The sequence below is a fragment of the Tympanuchus pallidicinctus genome, unplaced genomic scaffold (assembly GCF_026119805.1).
Source record: "Tympanuchus pallidicinctus isolate F22 unplaced genomic scaffold, pur_lepc_1.0 scaffold6, whole genome shotgun sequence".
Taxonomy (NCBI): Eukaryota; Metazoa; Chordata; class Aves; order Galliformes; family Phasianidae; genus Tympanuchus; species Tympanuchus pallidicinctus.
In genome coordinates this window covers 20,986,515-21,010,389 of record NW_026294780.1, presented here as the reverse complement: position 1 = coordinate 21,010,389, position 23,875 = coordinate 20,986,515, and the positions used below count along the sequence as shown (strand labels likewise).

At 41.7% G+C, this 23,875-nt stretch overlaps 1 protein-coding gene and 1 long non-coding RNA gene across 12 annotated transcripts in view; both read right to left on the bottom strand.

The window, feature by feature from the left end:
* Positions 1 to 11,665, bottom strand: part of LOC128071612 (uncharacterized) — a 679,004-nt gene extending 667,339 nt beyond the window's left edge. Inside the window, exon 1 of the long non-coding RNA XR_008201907.1 lies at positions 11,063 to 11,665. This is a non-coding gene — a long non-coding RNA (uncharacterized LOC128071612). The remainder of the gene's footprint in view (positions 1 to 11,062) is intronic.
* A 751-nt stretch (positions 11,666 to 12,416) lies between these two features.
* Positions 12,417 to 23,875, bottom strand: part of LOC128092197 (dedicator of cytokinesis protein 9) — a 120,241-nt gene continuing 108,782 nt past the window's right edge. For 7 of the 11 annotated variants that reach the window (XM_052705790.1, XM_052705793.1, XM_052705788.1 and 4 more), the window contains exons 46-53: positions 22,528 to 22,650; positions 22,066 to 22,179; positions 20,447 to 20,593; positions 18,540 to 18,750; positions 16,522 to 16,712; positions 15,625 to 15,725; positions 15,332 to 15,470; positions 12,417 to 13,680 (exon numbers count right to left, since the gene is read on the bottom strand). In XM_052705790.1, the coding sequence (XP_052561750.1) occupies positions 13,558 to 13,680; positions 15,332 to 15,470; positions 15,625 to 15,725; positions 16,522 to 16,712; positions 18,540 to 18,750; positions 20,447 to 20,593; positions 22,066 to 22,179; positions 22,528 to 22,650 (1,149 nt within the window). In that variant the 3' untranslated portion in view covers positions 12,417 to 13,557. Of the gene's footprint in view, positions 13,681 to 15,331; positions 15,471 to 15,624; positions 15,726 to 16,521; positions 16,713 to 18,539; positions 18,751 to 20,446; positions 20,594 to 21,372; positions 21,409 to 21,807; positions 21,814 to 22,065; positions 22,180 to 22,527; positions 22,651 to 23,875 lie in introns of all 11 variants that reach the window. The other 4 variants (XM_052705796.1, XM_052705795.1, XM_052705798.1 and 1 more) reach the window with 2 other exon arrangements.

Below are 23,875 nucleotides of genomic sequence, written 5' to 3'. Positions count from 1 at the left end.
GAAGCACGGTGCATTTTCAAGGCATAACAGAGAACTTGGGGAGCCTAACTTCAAACAGTTAAGCTACATGTGGTGATCAGAAAGAACGGTATGTGACTTCTGACTTCTGTAAACTGGGCAGGTTAAAACTATGAATTATTCCAAGAATGTGTCCTAGCACAAACATCTTGGCTGTATGGGCGGACATTTTAATTGATAGGTATCTCACTTTGTCATTAATTAAATGCCACAAAGTAGAGCTCAGGGAGAGGGTTTGAGTACAATTGTTGGTACAATTGTTTTCTTGAAGCCCTGGCAGAGAAATGGGAGGAGAAGACTTGGATCAAATGGGAAAGTTGATAACAACTACTGGTTATTTAAAGACCGAGAACCTGAGCTGTGAGTGAAGATTAAAAAAAACCAACAAATTAATGTTTGTTTAAGAGTCTGTGTATTTAAAATCTCTTGGCAGATGTTTTTGGCTCAGTATTTCAAACTGGAAGAATAGTAGTAAGCATAAGGAAACTGCAAACCTGCAGCTCGTCACCGAGTAGCTATTATTGTGCAGAAAGGCGGAAACTGCATTAATTAAGGTGGTAATGCATTAATTGAATATGAACAGAAACTGATGGTCTTCCTTTGGGCTTTGCAGTGGCTGTAGGCAAGCAGTGGTTGCTTATCAGTAACTACCCCTCCCATGAGAAGTTTATCATCACATTCTAGATTGTGAATCCGAGGAAAAAGGGATTAGTAATCAAATGGTGCATAGAAAAGCTTTTCAGAAGGTACCTGCCCTTTCTGATATAGCCGAGGCATCCTACTAAAACCATGAACATTCAGATAAGGAAGAAAACAACATGAGCTCACCGTGACCTTTCCCATAATGCTGCATCATTTCATTTCTTGAAGATAGGGTGTGCCGGTAGGGCAAATGCTTGGTTGGATGGCAGGAAAGGGATAATGAGGCTGAGGGGAGGCCTGATGGCTGCTGCAGCTGCTCACGGGGAGCAGAGGGGCAGCACTGAGCTCTGCTCTCTGTGACAGTGACCGAGGGAATGGCATGGAGCTGTCAGGGGAGGGACAGCTGAGGGTTAGGGAGAGGGCTGCACCAGAGGGCGGTGGGCACGGAATGGGCTGCCCAGGGCTGTGGTTATGGCATTAAGCATGCTGGAGTTCAGGAAGCGTTTGGACACCGCACTCAGATGTAGCGTTTGATTTCGGGCGGTGCTGTGTGGAGCCAGGAGTTGGACTCCATGATCCTTGCGAGTCCCTTCCAACTTGAAACGTGCAATGATTTCGGGCCTGGGGACACCACGGTGGGCCAGCGGCAGCTCAGCTGCGTGCAACCGCAATCAGGCCCAGCCAGCCCCAGCAGCTGGGCGCTGTATGCGCCAGGTTCTGAGCTTGGGGCGCCCAATGAAGATAAGCCTTGCCCTCAAAGCACACAGACCTGCTACCTCGGGAGCACATCAAACCAGAGCAAGGGCATGTGTGGGAAGAGCTGAGCCGTGTCGGGCAGGGCTCTCCTCTCAGCAGCAGGCCTGCTGTCATCTGCAGGCCAGAGCGGAGGCAGCTCCTCTGGCAGGCTGCCCGTGCTCACGCTGTGTGGGCGCAGGGCAGAGAGGAAAGTGGGAAGGAGGGCCCAGACCTTTATGTAAATAAAGCAACTAAAGTAAGCTTTATTTACCTGGAGCCACCCTGGTCTGATGCCAAAAATCTGTGGCTCATTAGCAGTGCCTGTGGCAGCAGGCAGTTAACCAGGCGGGTGCAGTGAGTTAATGGTACATGATACACTGTAAAATCACTTCTGTCCAAAGTGGGTTTTTATTTTTCCTCGAAACACAACTTGAGGTCGATAACTCATCGTTAAGAGTGTTTATTTCCAGCTCGTTTACTCTCCAATAACATTGTCTTCTCTGCAGCACCTGTCATGCTCCCCTGTAATTTACTGCCAAGGAGGGTGGATGAGCAGCCCCATGTGAGCATCTGTAGGAAATGGGTGCCCTCCTCAGGTCCAAGGAGCGTCCCTACTCTGCTGGCGTTTTCCCCTCTTCCACTTCCTCCTCAGACCTGTCTTGCATCATGATGGCACCTCCGCTGGTGTTCCCTTCCTGGGGGAATGTGAGGGGCAGCTGTTCTGAACTGAAAAGGGGAAGTGCAGAGCTACGTGGAAAACACCATTTCAAGGAGGTGCTGAAGGCCTTGATTTCAAGCTTGGAGATTCCAGCCTTGAAATATCCCTGCAGTCTGGCCCTCAGCCTGCAATGCTGACAACCAGCAGACATGGTAAGCGCACACTGTGCTGTGTTTGGGTGCTGCACCAGGAGAGCAGTTGGGCAAGCAGAAATGCACGGTGATCCCAAAGCTGCTGCTGAGCCCTTCCAGCCCTGGGGCAATGCCCTGCTGGGCCAGTGGAGCCTGGTGTGCCAGTGAGGGCACTCCCAGCAGCAGCGTGGGGCAGGCAAACAGGAGAGCTGGCTGAGTGTGAAGGGCGGCTGGTGAGTGAGGGAAGTAGGGCACAGCAGGGGAATTCCTAACTCCAAGGCTTGATGGTTCCTTCCTACTGCAGAGAAACAGGCAGCCTTGAAACCTGGTAATAGATTTAAGAAAAAAAAGACAAACAAAAGTGTAGGTATCCTGCACTGGTTTGGAGTTCAAGCCTTTCCCTGTACAGTGTGTCACCAAGGGCAGCGCAGGTTTGCTGAGTGTCATTTGAAGCATACCAAAATCTGTAATGCAGCTCTTCATTGAATAGTTTGTTCACTTTGTACTTCCACAACGACATTTTTCTTCCAAAACTTTGGATTCATGTTGAGACCGGATATCTCCGAGTGAACGTTTGGGCTTTTCAAGGCATCATATCTGCTAAAGTTTTATCTTCAGCATGTTTTTAAGCAAACTGTACCTAGATTTTTTTCCTAAGGATGGCACGTTGGAGTCCCAGCAGGGCAATAGCTGCAAATACAGGATGAACTATCTTGTAAACTTATGCAACCAGTCCTACAAAATGAATCATGGTGTTGACAGAAAAATGCAAGGACAAATGTCATCTCTTGACCAACCTGTGTTTTGACTCAAGAGCACGTTAAAGACTTACAGAATCATAGCATGGCTTGGGATGGAAGGGACCTCAAAGATCATCCAGTTCTAGCCCCCTGTCACAGGCAGGATTGCCAGCTTCCATTCAGCCTGGTCTTGAACACCTCCAGGAATGGGACATGCACAGCTTCTGTGGGCAGCCTATGCCATATACCTCACTGCCCTCTGTGTGAACAATTTCTTCCTATGGACTAGAAGTGACCCAAGAATTAGGAACTGCTGTGATCCATCTTGGAGATATTTGCTAAAGATACTTTTTTCCACTTAAATCCTATAAGACTGGATGCTCGCTTTTTCAAGGGAAAACACCTGTGACACTGTACATGGTTTTTGGGGTGGGACTTTACACTTTGTATAATGCTTGTCCAAATTATAAAATAATACATTGCTCTTGATCTCAGTGGTTATATTCTTCTTTTCTTTGTTTTTTGTACTCCCTTGGGGCAAGTAATCTCCCTTGAGCAAGTAATAGGGATGGGATGCCTCTTCACCTTCCTACAGTTGGAAAGCCCAGGGTTTGCACTTGCTTGAAATTATTTACAGTTCCTGCTAAGCGCTCAGCCCGTATTCCCAATTAAGGGAAGGTGTTACTTTGAAGGAAAAAAAAGGCCAGCAAGAGCTTTTTGCTCCTTGCAAAGGCTTCTAAGTTAAACACTTCCAATTCAAAGGCAAGGTTAGGATACAACAGTACATAAACAACCTAAAATTACATCATGTTTGCATACAATATTTCATAATCTGTCCTGCATGTCAGCACGTTGTGGTGACAAAAATGGCCAACAAATCAAATAGAAACACCAAATAATACCAAGGAAACAACATATAAATTGTGGTGTCTAACAGTCACCTCATTTGGAGAACTCATATTTTGCAGTGCCACATAAGAGATTTGAAGGGACAAGTGAAGATTCGGGAGCCTCTGGAAGTTACTCAGACACCTGCAGCTGCCCACCCCTGGGCTCCATCTCACCTCATGGTTTGTTCTTCAAAGTGTCAGAGGTTACAGAGTTTGTAGTTCATTCTCTTCTACAGCTTTTTCCAAAGGAGCGAGCTTTACAGAATGGACTGTGGTGAGCCTGGTGGCCTCACACCCAGGCTATGGAAAAATCTTCTAAGATTTAAGATTGCCAAAAGTGTACAACGGATAGACTGTATACAGAAATATTTTTTATAAATGGAAACAATCCCTCATGACACAAAATCAATGCAAAGCAACATTTCCCAACAATTTATGTTGAAAAGTAAAGAGAAGGCAGGGAAAAGGCACGCAAGCAGAATAAACAGTGCTGGTTTCATTTGACTGGGAGCTGCTGTAGAGCAGACCAGCCCTGTAGTGCTCTCGTACACAAACAAGTGATTACAGCTGGCCCTGAGCAAAGCTCTTTAGCACGCTCCTAGCAAGGTACTGATAAAGCTCTAAAAATAGGCAGCCGAGAACGGAAAGGCAAGTTGTTATGGAAAAGCCATAGGACACCTGGGCACTTCAGTAACGGGCTCTGCAACCACCAGCCAGCAACACAGGGCGGCGTGAGCTGCACCGCTCACTTGGACTGGAGGGGCTGAGAATCAATTTGTGCATCAAAAGTTAATTTGGGTTTATCCCTGCAAAACTGCAGATGTTTCTGATGGAGCAAGTGCAAGTACAGAGCCCACTTGTATCTGACTTAATGCTGGAGTTAAGCACTTCCAATCAGACAGAAACATTTGGCTGCCTCCTCCCCTTGAGACACGGTTACGTTTCATTATGTTGTATCTACGTAGGTACTGACCTCCTTTCTGATAAAATCGGGTTACCTATTTATTCTTGTTTCCCCAGACTACACCCTTTCCTCTACTTACTGGTGTGTCCCAATGGGAGGCATCCGTGGGCATGTTCATCCTCCTGTAGAGAAAGATTAACCCTACCCTCTCTTTGAGAACTCTCTAAAAGTGATCAGAAAACAGAAAACATGGCCACAAGACAAGGTATCATCTTCATCCTCCTTTTCCGCTTATGTCTTGTTCCTCGAGAAACTCCACAGTTCCTGTTGGTCACGGGTTCTGCTAAATCCAGCTCCTTTTCCTACTGTTATCAGGTCACACAAACTCCCAAGGAGACCTCTTGGCCATTGCTGGTTTTGGTTTGGGTTTTTTTCCTGTGCTGCACACTCTGAGCTTTCCTCTGTGTTTGACTTAGGAACAGCTGGCAGTGGGTATACGCTTGCCATTGGGAGCACTCAAATCAGTAGCCCTGGGCTGGCATCTGTGGTGTGCTGCACCTCGCACTCGGTTGGAACCATAGCTTTTTCACAGGCAAACACTGCTGACTGTTTTATTTTTCTGTAGTAGCCTCAGAGAGTTTGTGCAGAGTCACGTGCTGCCTCGATGAGGCTCCTGAATGATGCCCACCTTGTTACGTGGTGCCATCAGGGTTGTCAGTTAGGTCAGCTATGGTACAGATGTGCAGATAGGTTCAACATTTTGGTGTCTGGCTCACCTTACACATGATGCTCTGAACAACATCCTGGTAACAACCAAGAAATGTTCTGTCTGATGGCTTTTTTCCCAAGCCTGAGCACTGCTAGCATGTGCTCTGAAAGGAGCTGAACATGGCAAAGGCTTTGGCTAAACAGCTGATCTGTGGGAAGAACAATCACTTTTTGGCCAGACCAAGGAAATGGAGAAGTGTGAAAAAGGAGCATTCAGAGATGGGGCCTTGCAGACGCACTGGTGAGCAGAAGGGCTGCAGGCAGTCTGCCTAGAGGAAGGCTTTATCCACAGGAAGCTGTGGCAGGAACGGGCAGACCAAGGATCAAGCAGGACCTCAGAAGACAACGGCTGAGAATGACCCAGCACTTGAGTGAGATTGTAAAGCTGAAAGGTTAGTCTGGGCAGAAGGGATCCGCTGCTTCTCACTTATCTCTTGTCCTTCACAGGGTGGGACACGCTTTGTAACTTCTGCTGTTAAGCAATGCAGCTGTATGCATTATGAAACTATTGCCACATTCTGCCAACAGGCACTGCTGCATTTTGTATCGGGGTGAAGGTGGAGTCACACAGACTGCTTTTAAAATGACTTGGGATTATGGAGTGCTGTCAAACTGCCAGTTAGCTTTCATGGCAGTATGTGGATTTTATGTCTGACATATTGAGAGGCAGAAGGAATAGAAATGACAAAGTGTAGCCACTTCTTCATTCTGCGGCTCTGTTCTTTGTAGCTAAGAGGTTCTTGGGAGCCACAGCTTTGGTGAGGGGGAAGCTGAGTCTGAAGGATGGTCAGGAGGCTGGATGGCACTGTGGCCGAAACCATAAATTTTCCTCTTCTTATATCACCCACAAGTATTTTAAATAAGATATCAATCAGTTATTGTTAAATCTCGGAGCTGGAAAGTTGTTCTGATGACAGCTGTGCATATTAGCTGCATGAGCTGCATTAAAAAATGAAGGAAGGAAGATCTAAGGCAGTTTTTGGTCAAGAACTTGTAAGCTTCAAGGCGGTATAATGCATCCTGGTAGGAAAAGAAGGAGATTTGTTAATGCTTTAGTTTACATACAGCGTATAGCTAAGGATATAGTTAGGATTATGTGTATTAATACCTAAATAGAAAGGAGTAAACATTAACTACAATATAGAAACAAAAGAAGTAAACTTGGCACTGAAACAAGTAGAACTAGAATGCTTTTTATCAGACGTCATGAACTCACGGAGGTGGCTGGAAGAGATCTCACAGCCCGTCCAGCCCCAACCCCGTGCTGTGGCAGGGCTGCCCCCACCAGCTCAGCTGCCCAGGCCGCATCCAACCTGGCCTTGAGCCTCCAGTGATGGGGAGCCACAGCTTCTCTGGGCAGCTGTGCCACACCTCAGCGCTCTCTGAGTCAAGAATGGCTTCCTGACATCCAACCTTCAGCTCCCCTCTTTTAGTCTAAAGCCATTCCCCCCTGTCCTATCGCTATCAGGTGGCTTTATAAGTTGGGCCCTCTCCTGTTTATAAGCTCCCTTCAAGTACTGGGAGGTCGCAGTGAGGCCTTCCTGCAGCCTTCCAGTCTCCAAGAGCAGACTCCTTGTAAATGAAACTGGATTTGGGAACTCCAGGTTCTAAGAATTTCTGTGCAGAACCTTGATTCTTTTAACAAGCTTTAGCTTCAGCTGACCGTGGACCTAAAAAAGACCATTAGCTGTGAGCGAGTGCTGCAGCCTCAGCTTTGTACCACACGTATTGCCACAGCTGGCGCAAAGAAGGGATTCAGTGATTACATCTGCTAACTGCAATGAATATCAGACAGAAAAGATGAGGACCTTTGGGACTGAGCACAAGTAGTGAATGCAGTGGTTGAAGTGGGATTGAGAAGTGGTTGAAGGGGATTAAGAGTCTTTATTTCAATTTCTTATCTGAATTTGCTTGGCTTCAGCATCCAATTGCTATTGTCTTCTTTGTCCAGATTTAAAAAGCCCCACAGTTTCCACCATGCTCTTTGGCATGGTTTCTTCTTGTGTTATACACTTTTCAGTTTTCTGCTTGGCAATCAAAATAATCTCCCCTGGATCCCACACCGTAAAGGATTTTCTTTATCCCTCAAAACAGTGCTTTTTCTCCTTATGGTCAGAAATTTCTGATTTCAACACTTTAAAATGTCAGCCCCACTGCCTTCCCAGTAGCATAACATTTTCATACTGTTCTCATCAGAACTCTATGGCAGAACATAAACTCACCATAAAACATTCCATTTGTATTCGCTTGTTGCATCAGTGCTCTTCACTGCAGAATGACACCAAAAGTTTGCTTATGTCAAGCTATGTATTCCAAACAATCCTTTAATAAAAGAATCAGAATCAAAGAACCATAATAATCATCCACTTTCAGCCCCCCTGCTATGTGCAGGGCAGCAGACCAGGCTGCCCAGAGCCACATCCAGCCTGGCCTTGAATGCCTCCAGGGATGGGGATCCACAGCCTCCTTGGGCAACCTGTTCCAGTGCGTCACCACCCTCTGGGTGAAAAACTTCCTCCTAATATCTAACCTAAACCTCCCCTGTCTCAGTTTAAAACCATTCCCCCTTGTTCTATCTCTATCCACCCTTGTAAATAGCTATTCCCCTCTTGTTTATATGCTCCCTTCAAGTACTGGAAGGCAGTGAAATCCTTTTCAGTTACTGCTTCCCAAGAGACAACTCATATATTTGATTTTCTTGTTTTTAGAAATGAGACTTTGTAGATGGTAAAACCAAAATACTTACAGGTCCACATCAGTAACATTTCAAATCTGAGAGACTGCAACCTTTATTTTTATACACTTTAAGTTGGTGTGATTTCTGTACTTTCTGGTAGTTTCTGTACTACCAGACAAAGTGTTGGATAGTACCACTACTACACCGATATTTACTAGCAGAATTTCACATGTGATTTTCCAGTAACGGTCTCTGAAAATGTTAGCCAGACTGTTCTGCACCAGGACACGTCCTCTATTAGAAAGGTCTACTGTAGGGGGCTGCAAAAAAATAACAAAAACAATACGGAAGCACAAGAAGTAGCAAGGGTTGAAGCATGTATTGATAACAGCAATCGAAACAGTAAATGCTGAGGAATGTGCTGTCTGCATCAAGAGCAGCAGGCTTGAGCTCCAATTGGGCTACAGCTTCGTGACTTGTCAGCAGGAGACCTGAGCTCTGATAACAGGAGGATGGTGGTATGGTTACAGCACGTGGCAGAATGCTTCCTGCTGGCCCAGCAGGCGGAAAGGGTGCAGCAATAAAGATACAAGAAAACACAGGCAACAGATAGCAACCTCCCTTCAGTCTTATGGGGCATGAGGTAAGCAAGGCTGAGGCGGAAGATCACGCAGTAACAGCTGAAGGATACACGCATCTGGCTGAAAGAGTTTGTCCTTGCCAGTGAAGTACCCACGTGGCGAGGCAATTGCTCAGTAGAGTGCATTGCTTGTCGTCCATAGTGCTCTTCAGCCAGGCTGCTGTGAGCACCTGGAAATTTGTATCTTGGAGCTCACAAGCAAGTGGTTTGAGAATAGCACTGTGCAAAATCAGAAAACGTGAATGACAGAGATTAAATGCCATCTTCCCTTTTCCTGTGCTCTTGAATTAAATTTTGTTAACTCCCTACTACACTGTCAACATGAATTACAGAACATCCCCTAAATTCAGAGTTTCTGCAAATAGAGACAGCTCTTTGACCAGACCCATATTCTGTATAAGCCTATTTTAGTTCCTCTTCATTTGAATCTCATAATAGATCTCCTGGTGCCTCAGTTCCCACCAGTACCATGGCAACAAGAACATAATCCTCCCACATGGCCTTTTCTGAATATTGGGACAATGTAAAGAAAATTCTTCAATTTCTGTACTCTCAGACCTCTTTCAAAGGAACATGATTAGCAGAGCAGAATCTTTCAGCCAACTCTCATTACACTTGGTTTCAATTTTTATGCCTGTAGATACTGAATACCTCATGGACATAAAGCTCCTTTTGGACCATGTGGGATCTATAAAATGCTTTGTCACCTCCACATGAAAAGCATGTTTTCTTGAGTGTTTCTAAAGACAGAACACAAGCATTTTCAGCCTATCTCCACACGTAACCACCTGCCTAGTAATGAGGCTGTTGCAAAGCTAGCCTGATTTCGGACAAATGCCTGATTATTTTCAGCTGCACAAGACAGATTTTCCTAGTGGCCATCTTACATTCCAAATATGCTGTACTTCAGTTTCTGTTTCCTCTTCTTCCCACTTAAATACTCCACTTTATAAAAGCCATTAATCTACAACATTTCTTCAAGTCCAGACAATTTTTTAAAACCTGATTTGTACCAATTTCCTTGATCAACAAGCAGTTGAGATTTAGACTTCTTTGAAACTGAGCAAAAATCTCATGTTGTGGTTATTGCAGCCACTTGTTAACAAATACCAATCTGATCACAGGTTTCTATGCATGTATAGTAATTATTTAATAATAATAATCTATAATTCAAAATGTTATGATACAGTCCTTTCTAAAGGGCACCAAGTAAGTTTATTTCACCACTGGCTTCACTACTTCAAACATGTCTCTCAAAATGAGTCAGCTTCTCCCCTCGCTCATCCCTGCAGTAGGCATGGCAAGTTAATTATCCAGTTTGACAATACAGACATTTGTTAATATATTGCTACTTTGTGCTTTATTTGTTAGCACATGACTTCAATTCTCTTCCTGTTCTGAGTGGTTCTGAGTCACCAGTACCCGTGTCCAAAACAGATACTATCTTTTAGTCTAGGGTGCACCTCCTGTTTTGTGTTTCTCAAGCAAATTGTAAGTGGTTTAAAAAACAAACATACATAAAACCAAGATATATAACCACTCTAGGCACATTTAAATAGATTGTTTCCAAGCTGTACTATCTATTTTTACAGTCAACTAGTACACTGGGAGGAGAAGATGATAATGCTTCAAATTATCCATGCAGAAGAAGGGTCCATCACTTGTAATGAGAGAAAGTTTGAGCAAACAAAAAAAAACCCAAACCCAGCCCTCAAGAGACAGCTAATGGATGAACAGAAGTGGATCACTGAGCTGAAGTGAATGAGACGAGGTTCAACAAGGCCAAATGCCGGGTCCTTTACTTTGGGCACAACAACCCCATGCAGCACTACAGGCTTGGTGGCTGGATGACTGTGAAGAGGAAAGGGACCTGGGGGTGCTGGCTGATGCTCGGCTGAACACGAGCTGACAGTGTGCCCAGGTGGCCAAGAGGGCCAACGGCTTCCTGGCCTGCATTAGAAATAGTGTGGCCAGCAGCAGCAGGGAGGTGATCATCCCCCTGTACTCAGCACTGGTGAGGCCGCACCTCGAGTACTGTGTTCAGTTTTGGGCCCCTCACTACAGGAAAGATGTTGAGGCCCTGGAGCGTGTCCAGAGAAGGGCAACGAAACTGGTGAGGGGTCTGGAGCACAAGTCTTATGAGAGAGGCTGAGGGAGCTGGGATTGTTCAGTGTGGAGAAGAGGAGGCTCAGGGGAGACCTCATTGCACTCTACAACTTCCTGAAGGGAGGTTGTAGTGAGGAGGGGTTTGGCCTCTTCTCCCAGGCAACAAACAGGACCCGAGGAAATGGTCACAAGTTGTACCAGAGGAGGTTTAGGTTGGACATAAGGAAGAATTTTTCTCTCAGAGAGTGGTCAGGCACTGCAATGGCTGCCCAGGGAGGTGGTGGAGTCGCCGTCCCTGGCAGTGTTCAAGAGGCGCCTGGATGAGGAGCTGCGAGATGTGGTTTAGTGCTTGTGGTAGCAAGGGTAATGGGAGGATGGTTGGACTAGATGATCTTATAGGTCCTTTACAACCTTGTGATTCTATGATTCTTATTTTTGTCACAGGCTAAATAGTTATGCTGACAATTCCTCCACTTATCAAGCGTATAAAAGGCTTTTGCTGCCTTACGTTCCTTGATATTGATTATTATGGTTAAAGTAGCTACTAAAGCTTTACTAAATCAAATATAACTCTGAACTTATCTCTCACTACATAGCATACAGAGACTTCTCAGAGTTGTGGAACGAGCAATGAAGTGAACAGTTTTGCTTAACTAAGGCTATTTCCTGCAGTTATCTGTATGCCCTTGAGAACTTATCTGTTTCATTTACAACTCATGCAATTGAAAAAAAAAACCTCATTACTTAATAGCTGTATCAGAAGTTTCAGCTCCCTCCGTAGTTGTTGTCCTAAGAATGTTGACTAGTGCAAAAGCATGAAGCCAATTTCTGACCAGACATCTTCCAGGCCTCAAATTCAATTTTTTCAAACATTAAATGCCCACTCAAACGTACCCATCCAGCTGTTTGAAGCATTTTCTTGTAGAGAGATAGATAAATCTTCCCGAGAGACATCAGGTTTTCCTCATGCACTTGAAAAAACATCTGATCTCTCACTTTCACTCATTTGAAAATTACTGGCGTAAAGCAAATTAAACCAGGATGAGCTGTTGGGAAAAACCTGATATGAGCAGCAGCAAGATATGAATTTGATGCCGTGCCATAGAAAATGACAATAAACTTAAGGTGAGAAGGCAAAATGATTGCTACAGTCATTTAATGAAGAGTTTGGAAGACTTCCTAATATTAACAGCAGTGGTGAAAATATCCATTAGTTGTCATAACGTTTATGTTACTTGGACCAAACAAGATGGATCCCAAATTGTTGTTTTTTATCTAATGACCTACAATTCCTCCAGCACCAAGAAATAGGACATATATATAACCCCAGAAGCATCTTCATCTAGTCTCTGACTTAAGCTGCAAAAAGTTTTTTAATTTTAATCAAGCTTTCATCTTTCACCAGTTTTATGGGCAAATCTAAAATAAAAAGCAGAACACACGGTGAGAAAAGTAACTACTTTCTTTCTTTTAATATAGATGTAGTACAGAATGTTTAATTACAGCAGGACAGTGCTTCCAGTTAAATAAAATTAAAAACCTTTATTTCCCCCAAATATAAAATTACTAAATTAATGTCTTAAAAGAATAAGAATATGGAAAAAGCTTTAAATTATACCACCATTTACCACAGTAACCATGATCAGCAATTACATACTCCATCGCTTTGGCAAAAAAGTACTTTTTCTTTTAATAACTGCATATAAACCTAACATAGCAAAGACTGTATACATCTTTATATTGCACTTATTTATATACATGAGTAAATGAACAGTAAAGTCTGCATATACTTGGAATGAGCAAATTTTCACAATAACCTGAAAGCAGGAAAAGAGCTGGTATGAATATTAAAAATGCTTAGAAATGTAATACATTTATGTACAGACTGTATGGACTGTATTAACAAACAATATGTACATAACAGTTTACTACTACTGATAGTTTAGTGTAACTCCATGTTCATTAATCCAGACCTTTGGTTGTATTCAGTTGTTCAAGATCCAAGCTCACATACTTCCAAAATGCAACAAGGTATAAAATAAAGCACAACAATTTGCCAAATGGTACAAAAACTACTACTGTCAGTTTCATTAAACCCAAAAAACTAGTGTCTCTGTCTAGTCCCAAAATAATTCCTGTACTTGGAATCAATCTCTATGTGCCATACACGAAAAAAGAACACCTGAATGTTACATATCTGCAAAATTACATCCCACAACACTTTTTGTAATGTGCAATTCATCTTAATAATACTTTCTAATGAAAAGCAGAAATTAACTTCAACTTGATAATTTCTCAACACACACTTCTGTGATGACACTGTGAATGCTTTTGTTACCAGGAAGATTAAAAACTATATGTGCACCTCCTTTACTTATTCTAAAGGACTATACCAGTAACTGCTAGTTGCTTATCACTGTCTGCATTGATATCTAAGTGTGCTCAGACTTTTTTACATATTATGCAGCTTGCACGTGCCCAACATTTAGCTTCAAAATCATCCTGAGTCTGCACACAACGAAGCAAATCCACACACCTAAGAAAAAACTAAATCCAACAAAAAAGCCCCACCGTACTTTACAAAACAATCATGCAACTGAAGAAGAACTGGGCATCCCATGAACTGTTGTGCTTGTTGGAGTTCCACTGATGGCGTTGAAAATGTGTAGCGAATTGGGCATAACACTGGCCTTTTCTTCAACCGGAGTAATCTTAAAATGGAAAACCTACAGTCATCAAAATGTTCCAAAATGACACAAGCAATTACAAACCAGATATAAAATACTGCTTTCTATAGTTCACCCAAAGGACTTCATTTCTACCATCACAGAATCACAGACTGCTTTTGCTGGAAGCCACCCTGACCAACTTTCTTGGCTCAAGCAGGGTCATCTAATAACACCTACTCACCCAGAGGACAAATAGAGAGAGAGAGCAAACTGAACAAGGTACACTTTTTATGAAGAATATGAAGATTCATCCTTAGCTTAGAGGAATTACACAAAGATTAGACCAACTAAGAGCAAAAGTAAAGAAAACTAATTACCATCCCATCTGATATTTGCAAGCAAAGGGAAAAAAAAAAGAAAAATAAGATTATTTTATACAATTTTCCACACAAAGTTTTTGCAGTTCTTCATAAAACACACCATTGTAAGACAGCTAATAGTTGCTGCTTTTTTCGGTGGCAAAACAAACACTGTGAGAAGCTTTTTCTTCAAGTACAGCATCAGGCAGGCATATAAGGGTAATATTCTTAAAGATTTGGCTGAAGGCTTTGTGATCCTAAGCCTTTGAGATGAGATGAATCTAATTTTCCTTTATTTTTTACATAGAATGTTTTAATTACCACGTTTGTATAAAACCCACAATAGTGGGCTAATAGTGTACATCAGTGCTGTGCATTCATATTCTGTTCACTGCTTCACAGTGTCATTTGTTCGCCCCTTCTCTTCATTTACTGTCATCCAACTTGACTGACTCCTGAAGTTACAAGCATGACATCTTTTCTCCTATCCTCAATCTTTCCAAATTCACACATGAGCATTTTTTAAACATCAGCATCTTGTACTGCATTCTGATTATTTCTTCCTGTGTTCAAACCATCATCATTTTTTTTTTTACTTTTTTCCTGCATCTGTGTAGGATTATTTTTTCTTTCATTATCACTATCTGTCCAAAGCATTTTCCTCTCTTTTCTGAAGGGATCTTCTGTACAGTTGTCCAATTCTCCCATACACTTCATTTATTTTGATCAGCTGTCCAACCAGTTCATCTCCTTCCTAAAAAAACACCACTGCCTTCTCCTTTTCAGTACATTACATTAAAGTCAAACTATCCTGTTTCTTATTAGCTCTTTTCCTGTTTGCAGGATCATTCAAGACTGCATACGTGAGGTAACCTTTTTTTTTCCTAAAAAAATAAAAAAGCATGTTCTGACAAATGGTTCCACCCCCTACAAACCTCATCTCATCGTATTTTCCATTATCAGTGGCTACAATAAACCTATTTTTGTGGTAAGCTTTTCTCTGTCATGGTGTAACAAAAGAATAAGAGAATGAAAACAAATCCTGTGCACATGCTGCATTCTTGTGCTTCACCAGAATCTACAGCACAGAGCTACTCAGAACACAGTATTTGAGAAGAAAAGATGAGGAAATAATAGAAAACAGAGAAGCACATGAACAGAACTTCATCCCACTGACAAACTGTTGAATGCAAAAAAATTGCTATGCTTGCACTCTGAGAGAAATAAAAAGAAAACGAGCACAGTTCCCTAAAGTAAAGCATAATACATGCTTTCCCTACACATTTCAGCTACAGTTTGAATAGTGGAATGCATAAATTCATCTCAGCACCTACTTGCTCATGCATTATTTCAGAAAGCTCTTTTGCCATTTCTCTGTAGTTGGCTTTCATTTCTTCTTGATATTCCAACTGATCTTCCTTTATAAGTCGCTCATTCACACCAAGAGCATGCCCACAAGCTTCAACAAATTGCCTGGTTTAGATAAAATGATAACAAAGATCTCAAAAAGGAATACAAAAACCAGACAAGTAATTAAAAATGCTACTTAAAACTGTTTTTAAAAATCTTTTGTCAGTCTTGAATTTTTATGCATTTTATTAAAAAACAAAGAAACATGCAAACATACCTAAACACTTCCTTCAGTAGCTTCACTTTATTGTCTGGGTATCTTTTGGTGTTCGTGTCATCTAAGAAGGCTCGTGCGTATGCTAATGGACCAGCATTAACCTAAGAACAAGAATTACAAAATATGGTTAGCTCTCTGACTTACTGCCTTTGCAATAGCAGATACCACAATTGTCCTGGCTTTCTCAGTAGAACACAATTATTTTTTAAATGCATCTAAAACTAAACCAATCAAACAAAAAAACTATTAAAAAACAACAACAACAACAACAAAATAAAACAAGAAATCCTGGATTTTCTTCATAAGAAATAACTAGTAAGACCAGTACCATATTGATTTCTATTTGCCCAAATTCACGCACAATGTATCCTATTTTGGTGGATCTGATCATTTCTTTTTACTACATTCAGCCCTTGCTTGCCTTAGGTAACGATGTTATTAAAAAAACCCAAACAACATAAACACAAACTCAAAACATTACACACTGAGATTTTCTTCTATTGTCCTCCTCCTGTATTTAAGCTCCCCCCTTCATCCCCTACAAAATCAGCAACAAGCATGCTGAACCTAATGTGAGCAGATGTACAGCTAAATAAATGGTGTGAATTTTGGCTCAGATGGGAAGTCACTATTTTATTCTAGTTTCAGACCACCAAAGATTCCAGAATCATAATCTTAATTCTTGCATACAAATAAGTGTCAAGTGATCAGTGTTTATATGAAATATTTTTATTGTTTTTCCTGTTCTGGGAAAAAACTGCCAACAACAGCAAGCATATTACTGACTTAGGACATACTTGAATACTACAATGAAAATTAATGGTAAAATGCTACTTTGATACTTTTTCAGTGACAGAAACAAGCAAAAAAACGGAATGGCAAAGCGAACGGTCTTACCTGAACACTGACACTTCCTTGTAGCTTCAGCTGCAATTTGATCATATCTACTTCAGCTGAAGCACAAAGCTGCCTGAGTTCTGCAACTTTCTTACTCATTTCATCAATGGCTACTTCAATGGGGTTTAAATCAGTGTGGTGCTGGTACATTACTGGAATGCGTTTCTTCACATATGGGAAGCAATGTATAGCTGTGGACAAAAATGAGTTTAATCAAGTTTTTAAAAGGTCTTTGAATAAAGTGAACTTTGAGAGAATTGTAAGTGAAAACTCGTCATCTGCTTTAAAATACATTACATAATTTAAAATACTGCCTGCACAGGGAAACAACACACTGAAAATTTAAATATGCATAGCTTTACATGTATTAAAGCACAGAAGCCTCACTGTTATTTCTATAACAGTAACAAAGAAATAAAACATTAGAACTATGGTTGTGAAAAAGAGAAGGACCTGGGGGTGTTGGTTGATGCTCGGCTGAACACGAGCTGACAGTGTGCCCAGGTGGCCAAGAGGGCCAACAGCTTCCTGGCCTGCATTAGAAATAGTGTGGCCAGCAGGAGCAGGGAGGTGATCATCCCCCTGTACTCAGCACTGGTGAGGCCGCACCTCGAGTACTGTGTTCAGTTTTGGGCCCCTCACTACAAGAAAGACATTGAGGCCCTGGAGCGTGTCCAGAGAAGGGCAATGAAACTGGTGAGGGGTCTGGAGCACAAGTCTGATGAGGAGCGGCTGAGGGAGCTGGGATTGTTCAGTGTGGAGAAGAGGAGGCTCAGGGGAGACCTCATTGCACTCTACAACTTCCTGAAGGGAGGTTGTGGTGAGGAGGGGTTTGGCCTCTTCTCCCAGGCAACAAACAGGACTCGAGGAAATGGCCACAAGTTGTACCAGAGGAGGTTTAGGTTGGACATAAGGAAGAACTTTTTCTCTCAGAGAGTGGTCAGGCACTGCAATGGCTGCCCAGGGAGGTGGTGGAGTCGCCGTCCCTGGCAGTGTTCAAGAGGCGCCTGGATGAGGAGCTGCGAGATGTGGTTTAGTGCTTGTGGTGGTAATGGTGATGGGGAGACGGTTGGACTGGATGATCTTATAGGTCGTTTCCAACCTTGTGATTCTATGATTCTATGAACTTAATTAATAGGAGAATTGTAAAAAGAATTGCTTATCATCCACATAGCTCAAAGAGGAGAAGAACAAAAAAAAACCAGCAAGACTATATTATTGATTTCCTCTGAAGTATTAGCTATGTAAAGCTGATACTACGAACTGATTTATCTGTATGAAAAAAAAGCTGACATATTGTTTTAGATGGAAGGAAAAAACCTCTTAGAGTGAGGGTGGTGAGGCGCTGCAACAAGTTGCCCAATGGTGCGGTTGATGTCCCTAGAGACGTTCAAGGCAAGGCTGGGTCAGGCACTGGGCAACCTGATCTGGCCATGGATGTCTCTGTTCACTGCAGGGGAGTGGGACCGGATGGTCTTTAAAGGTCCCTTTCAACTCTAAGGATTCTATGATTCTATGACTGATTCTACTAACTCCTGTAAGCTCAATTTACCACTAACACTAAGGCGGTGATACACAAGCTCACACGTTCAACACATACAAAACAGAGAAAAGCCTGTTTCAAAGAAAAGTTGAAACAATTCCAGGTTTGTGGTTCTTGAAGTTTAAAGAAAAAGCTGTCTGATAGTTATCACTTGAAGAAACCAATGGAAAGCCTCTTTTGGGTTAAAATATGGAAAATATTTTAACTGACATTTTTTACTCTGCATGCTTCTGTACAACAATGCTGAGTATTAGCTTGAAGTGCACACTCATTTTAAAAATTGTTTTACAAAACATTGTATAAAACATTCTGATATATTCTGCTGTTCTTGTAAACTCCAAAAGCCAGGCGTGAAATCTTCTAAAGGATTTTTTGATACAAAATACAGAACATACAGAAAAGCCCAGCATCAAGAAGTAAATACGTTTTTCAAAGAACAGTCTTCTTTTAAAGGAAGTTTCCATCCAACGCGTACCTGTCAAGATAGTCCGTCGCTTACACTGCTCTTCCACTCCTCCTTGTCTTTTGCCAGCTTGAGTGAAAGGCATCTCAAACATAAAGCGACGAATGTTATGAGTCCTTTCAAAATCTGTTTTCCTTTCTTGCAACTCTTTTTCTTCAAAGTAAGGAACTACATGTGTAACTTGAATGTATGCATATTTTGAATCTAAATCCTTTGGATTTACCTTAAAAACATTAAAAAAACAAACAACCAAACAGTTAAATTCTGAATACAGTGGATTTAATTGCAGTTACACAAGTTTCAGATACCATATTTGGCTTGCTGCAAACATAGAAAACGTTAATGCTCTCATGGGCTTCTCTGACTCCAGTTTCTAATTGTTATGAAGCTTGGTATGGTCATCACATGTCTTTTTTTTTTAACACTATGATTATTTGCCATATGCAAAACTACAATAAAAATAGTTTTATTCCTGCTTAGCAGTAAATACTGCATTTCAGGAGAAGTCAGAGAAGAAAAAAAAAGAGTGGAAACAAAAACAAATACTGTCCTCCATGATGGCCGATACAAGAAGATACTGGAGAGCAAAACTAGCAATACATAAGAAGTGAGCAGCTGAAAATAAAAATGTACCTTTTAGACAGTGCAGATCTTACCTCCAGAAGGCACTTCTACCAACTGGCTGTCCTGCTGTGACACCCTACACTGATCCCAAAGCGTAAGCTGGGGGACAGGTCGTAGGCTTCATGTTCAGTTTGGAGTGCCAAGTTTTTAATTTTGTAAAAGTGGCAACTGATGTCCAGTAGCAGTAGATGAGGCTTCCTAAAATCATTGCCCAACGGGGTCCCAATCCCCTAAATGGACCAATCACATTTTTTCTTGTAAATTCCTTCCCCCCATCATTAGATAAAGAGGTGACCCTAAACTTATGCGCCCCTCTAAACGTTGTCTCTTGCCATTTCAGTCCCCTGCCAAATATTTGTTATCTCTGCCTGATCGTGAGCCATTGACTTTTATAAACTGTGAAAAGCAGTGATGCAGATATACACCTGAAGTCAGCTTTTAAATGCTGGAGCAAATGTGATAGAACTCAAGTCACCCATCTGCTGCCAGTTTTTAATGGGACATGCTGCTTGATACAGAAATCCGCAATATTTTCTGATTACTAGACTGGAACTTCACTGTGATTTATGTGTTCATTCCAGCATAATTGATGGAAATGTTCCCAACGAATGCTGACAAACAGACAGATTATAACTATTTGAAAAGAATTCGGTACGTTCAAAGCCTTTATTTGGAGTACACTGCAAGAGCTGTGAAAAACAGAGTACAATATAAATCTCATCTTCCAACACATGAAATTAAACCCTTGCGTAAGTTCTCCCTTCCTTTAAAGTTCCAGTTTGAGCAGAAGTATTGAAAAGCCCACCGTTGCTGAATGTAAGTGGTTGAGAAGCACAACACTTTGTGATCTTGCTTATATGATCAGTGAACAGAAGAGACAAGAAGTTAGACTGTGAGAAAATCAACGTGGAGTCTGAAGCCTTGAACTGGCTGACGAAGGGAATGAAAGGAATGCAGAAAGGCATCTTGTGCCTGCTCAGCCTATGGGTTACCATAATTCTTTCTCATTCAAAGGTTCCTGTCCTTAATCTCAGAATGGTTGAGGTTGGAGAGGATCTCTGGAGATCATCTACTCCCCAGCTCCCTGCTGAAGCAGGGTCTTCTACAGCATAACAGAAGTACAGAGTGAATTACAGGTTGGAAGGAGGTGATTCTCCCATGACCTTCAACCAGCAGTTTTTATACATGCATGCTGTGCACCAAATGAGTAAATGACAGTGATCCCATAGTATTTCAAGTGGATTCATGGGAACAAGTGATATATTGGAATCCTGTAGAGAGAATAAACAACATACTTTGCCAGAATCCTGAATCATTTTGACATTTTCAGATCCAAATTTGTCAGAGTAGAGTTTCTGGAGTCTTTGAGAAATCTCTGAAAGAGGCGTGAGTTTAGGCTCCTTATAAATATACTCCTTTCCATCTTCATCCTCAAAGAATCCCTGCAAAGAAACAATTAAGTAAACAAAATATTGGAAAAAAATAAAAAGCCACACTGAACAATGGTTAAGATGAACATGTTTGTGGTTCAAAGGAAACCAACATCAAACATCAGGTTTCAGGCAAATATAAATCAACAAATAAAATCTAAGTTAAATAAAAGGCTTCCTAAGAAAACTAAAACAAACAAACAAACAGAACAGAAAAAAGAGAAAAATAATCATCTACTACAGAACGAATGAAAGATAATGGAAACACAAGTTAAAACTGTAAGGTTTGTTGCAATGCTATGGTGTGCCAAGCCCTTGATACAGAAGTATTTTCTTCACTTTTACTTTAAAAGTGAACTGTCAGTACTCTTTCACTTGCCACAACAGAGGTTTTGTTGCCTTGTACAACTATCTGATCCAAAACAAGGATTTTGACAACAGTTTGAAATTTGATTTAGGAAAACATCTTAATTCTGTGCTGTACCATTCTGGCCTACGCTTCTTTATTTTCATTACTTAGAGCTCTTTTTTGAAACCATAGCCAAATGTTACACAGACTGTGTGGAAAGTGAAACAGGTGACTGATTTGAAACAAAAAGCCATGTCTGAATTCATGTTTGAAATCAGAAAGTAAATATATTTCTGTCATAAAATGTAACAGACGAAAGAGAAAAGCGCAACATATCATATGTAAACACAGGGCAGATTGACAAAAATACCCACACCAAACTACAGTGAAATGCAGTAGTTGTTACTGCATTGCTCGCTTTATGAGCAGTTACTATAATTACCTCAACATCTGTTTCACTGTCTGTAAACTGGTACTGCTATGAAGTTATAAAAGACAACAGAATACATGTAAAGTTACAGCACTCAGAGTATGTCACAAGTCTCCATGCTCTGCTAACAGCTACCGACTGGGCTGTGCATGTGGAAGGTGCATTACTGGGTACTGCGTGCTACCATACTGATACATATGCAGTGTCAACACGTACTGCAGGGTGTGAAGCTGCTCAGTACACAGCCGGAACTTTTCTTTGAAGCATGCATCCCGATGTATGGGCAGGAACGACTCGTTCTCCACATGGAACTTAACGTTATTATTTGTCTTAATTGCAGTGGCTCTGAATGCACACCAATCTAAGAAGCAGCCTTGCCAACCACACTGCAGCACCACAGACATTAAGTCAATGCATTGCTGAGAACTGACATTACAGAAAACTTACCGCTGCCTTACGGTAGTAAATAAAAGAAGAGAGGAAAAAAAGCAAAAAATTTACTGAGGAAAATAAGAAAGAACTGTTTTGGAACTGGTAAATATTTCAAAGCAAGTTACTGACATGTTTAACTACTTATTTTAGGACGTATTTCTTGTGCTTTTTATATGACACGTGGTATCAGCAAAAATGACGAAACTGTGCATCTTGTAAAATAAATGAAGGCTTTTCTCACTGCATACTGCAGTAACGATAAGTGATACTCACCTGTCCAAAGAATGCTACCCTGAAGTAAGTTCCTAGCAGTCTCTTGCCTGTATGCATAACTTCTGTTACTTTACTGTATGCACGATGAAGAGTGTCATACAAATGAGCAAGCCGCTAAAATTCAAAGAAGAGAATAATGGGGTAACAGGATAACAGTGAACACTCCTATCTGCAACAGGTGTGAATGACAGTCCTGTAGTTAACAGCAACCATGCTACTGAACAGTAGTAATATGTTTAGCACCTTTACAACGTGGCAATATGCAAGGTTAAATTCCAATAATTTACATTTATTTGAAAAAATTGGAATTCTTTAAAATAAAAACACAAACATTTCAATGCATTCACATTCCAGTTACAGTAGTTAGAATTCCCTTTTGTTCTATGACATGTACTGTTTCATGTAGTTAGATTAAAAAATCAGGTTTTTCTCATTCAAATTTAATTCTAATGGATTTAGTACCTCAAAATCCCTCCTTTTTTCATAAATGGGAATGATAAGTTTATATATATCAGCAATCAGTTCGTAGCGTTCCGCCTTCCACAGTCCATCAGCACACTGCTCCAACAATTCCGTCAGCACATCCTAGAATTGGATACACATTTGGAAAAGAAAAGCAATGTGGCAGTCACTAAAAGCACGTTAAGGTATTACTGCTATTCCTTTCAATCAGAAATAGAGATTCTGCCTCCAAAGAAAATTTTGTAAATTAAAATGATTGTGGCAATCTTAGAACTCTTGAAAAATGCTTGGGGATCCAATATCCTTCATTAGAATCCAAGCACAAGACAAAGAGAGACCTTCAGGTACCACCGTTGCCATGATAGTCAAGCCATAAACTGGCTCACAAACTCCTTTTACTCTCTGAAAAGATCCAGTGCTACTGTATATCACTCTGCCCTTGGGTAGAGGACTGAGACGCATTGCTAAAAAAAAAGCCATCTTTACTTCTGAGTAGAGTAAAAAAAAAAGTCTGCAAACTACTGCCCTTGTTCACGTGCTGAAATGATCCCTACAGATCTCCTTTCCTTGGTCCTTATGGGCTGTACCATACTCTCCACCGTTTTCACTCTGAACAGCCACGTGGTGAAAACTGAAAGATTCATGCCGCTGCTGGACTACAAGAGCCATCCACAAGTCTTAACTCAGACACAAGAGGGCATCCAAATACAGCAAAATTTAATTTGCCCACAGGAAAGAATACAAAGATCACAAGCTGCACATGGGAAATGCTGTCCCTTGTGACGCAGATGGCTAATGAAGAAACAAACACCCAGAACCCTGTGATGGCTGAGGCAGGCAGGGCCCTCTGTGTCCCTCCGTGTCCCCGTGTCCCTGTGTCCCAGCCCCTGCTCCAGCAGCACCACCCAGAGCAGGGTGCCCAGGCCCACGGCCAGGCGGTTGTGGAGAGCTGCAGGGAGGAGACCCCACAGCCTCTGGGCAGCCTGTGCCAGTGCTGCCAGTGCTCCGGCACCCGCACAGCGCAGCACTGCTCCTGGTGTTCAGAGGGAGCCTCCTGTATTTCAATCCCAAGAATGGCTCCAGATATTCACTAATTTAAACCTCCCTTTGTACTGGAACCTGCTGCCTGCACTCAGTAGTTGCCTGCATAACTATCCCTGATTTTGAGAACCACCCACAGTGAGAAAAAGCAAGATAAATGGTAGATGATTTCACTCCACTGCGTGCAGATGAATGAAAGTCTAACAATCATTCTTCTTAAACTGCTAAATCACAAGGGAAAAAAAAATCTTGTCCATGAAAAGGTTATATGTCTTAGAGTGTGTAAGTAAAGCAATATGAAAGCATT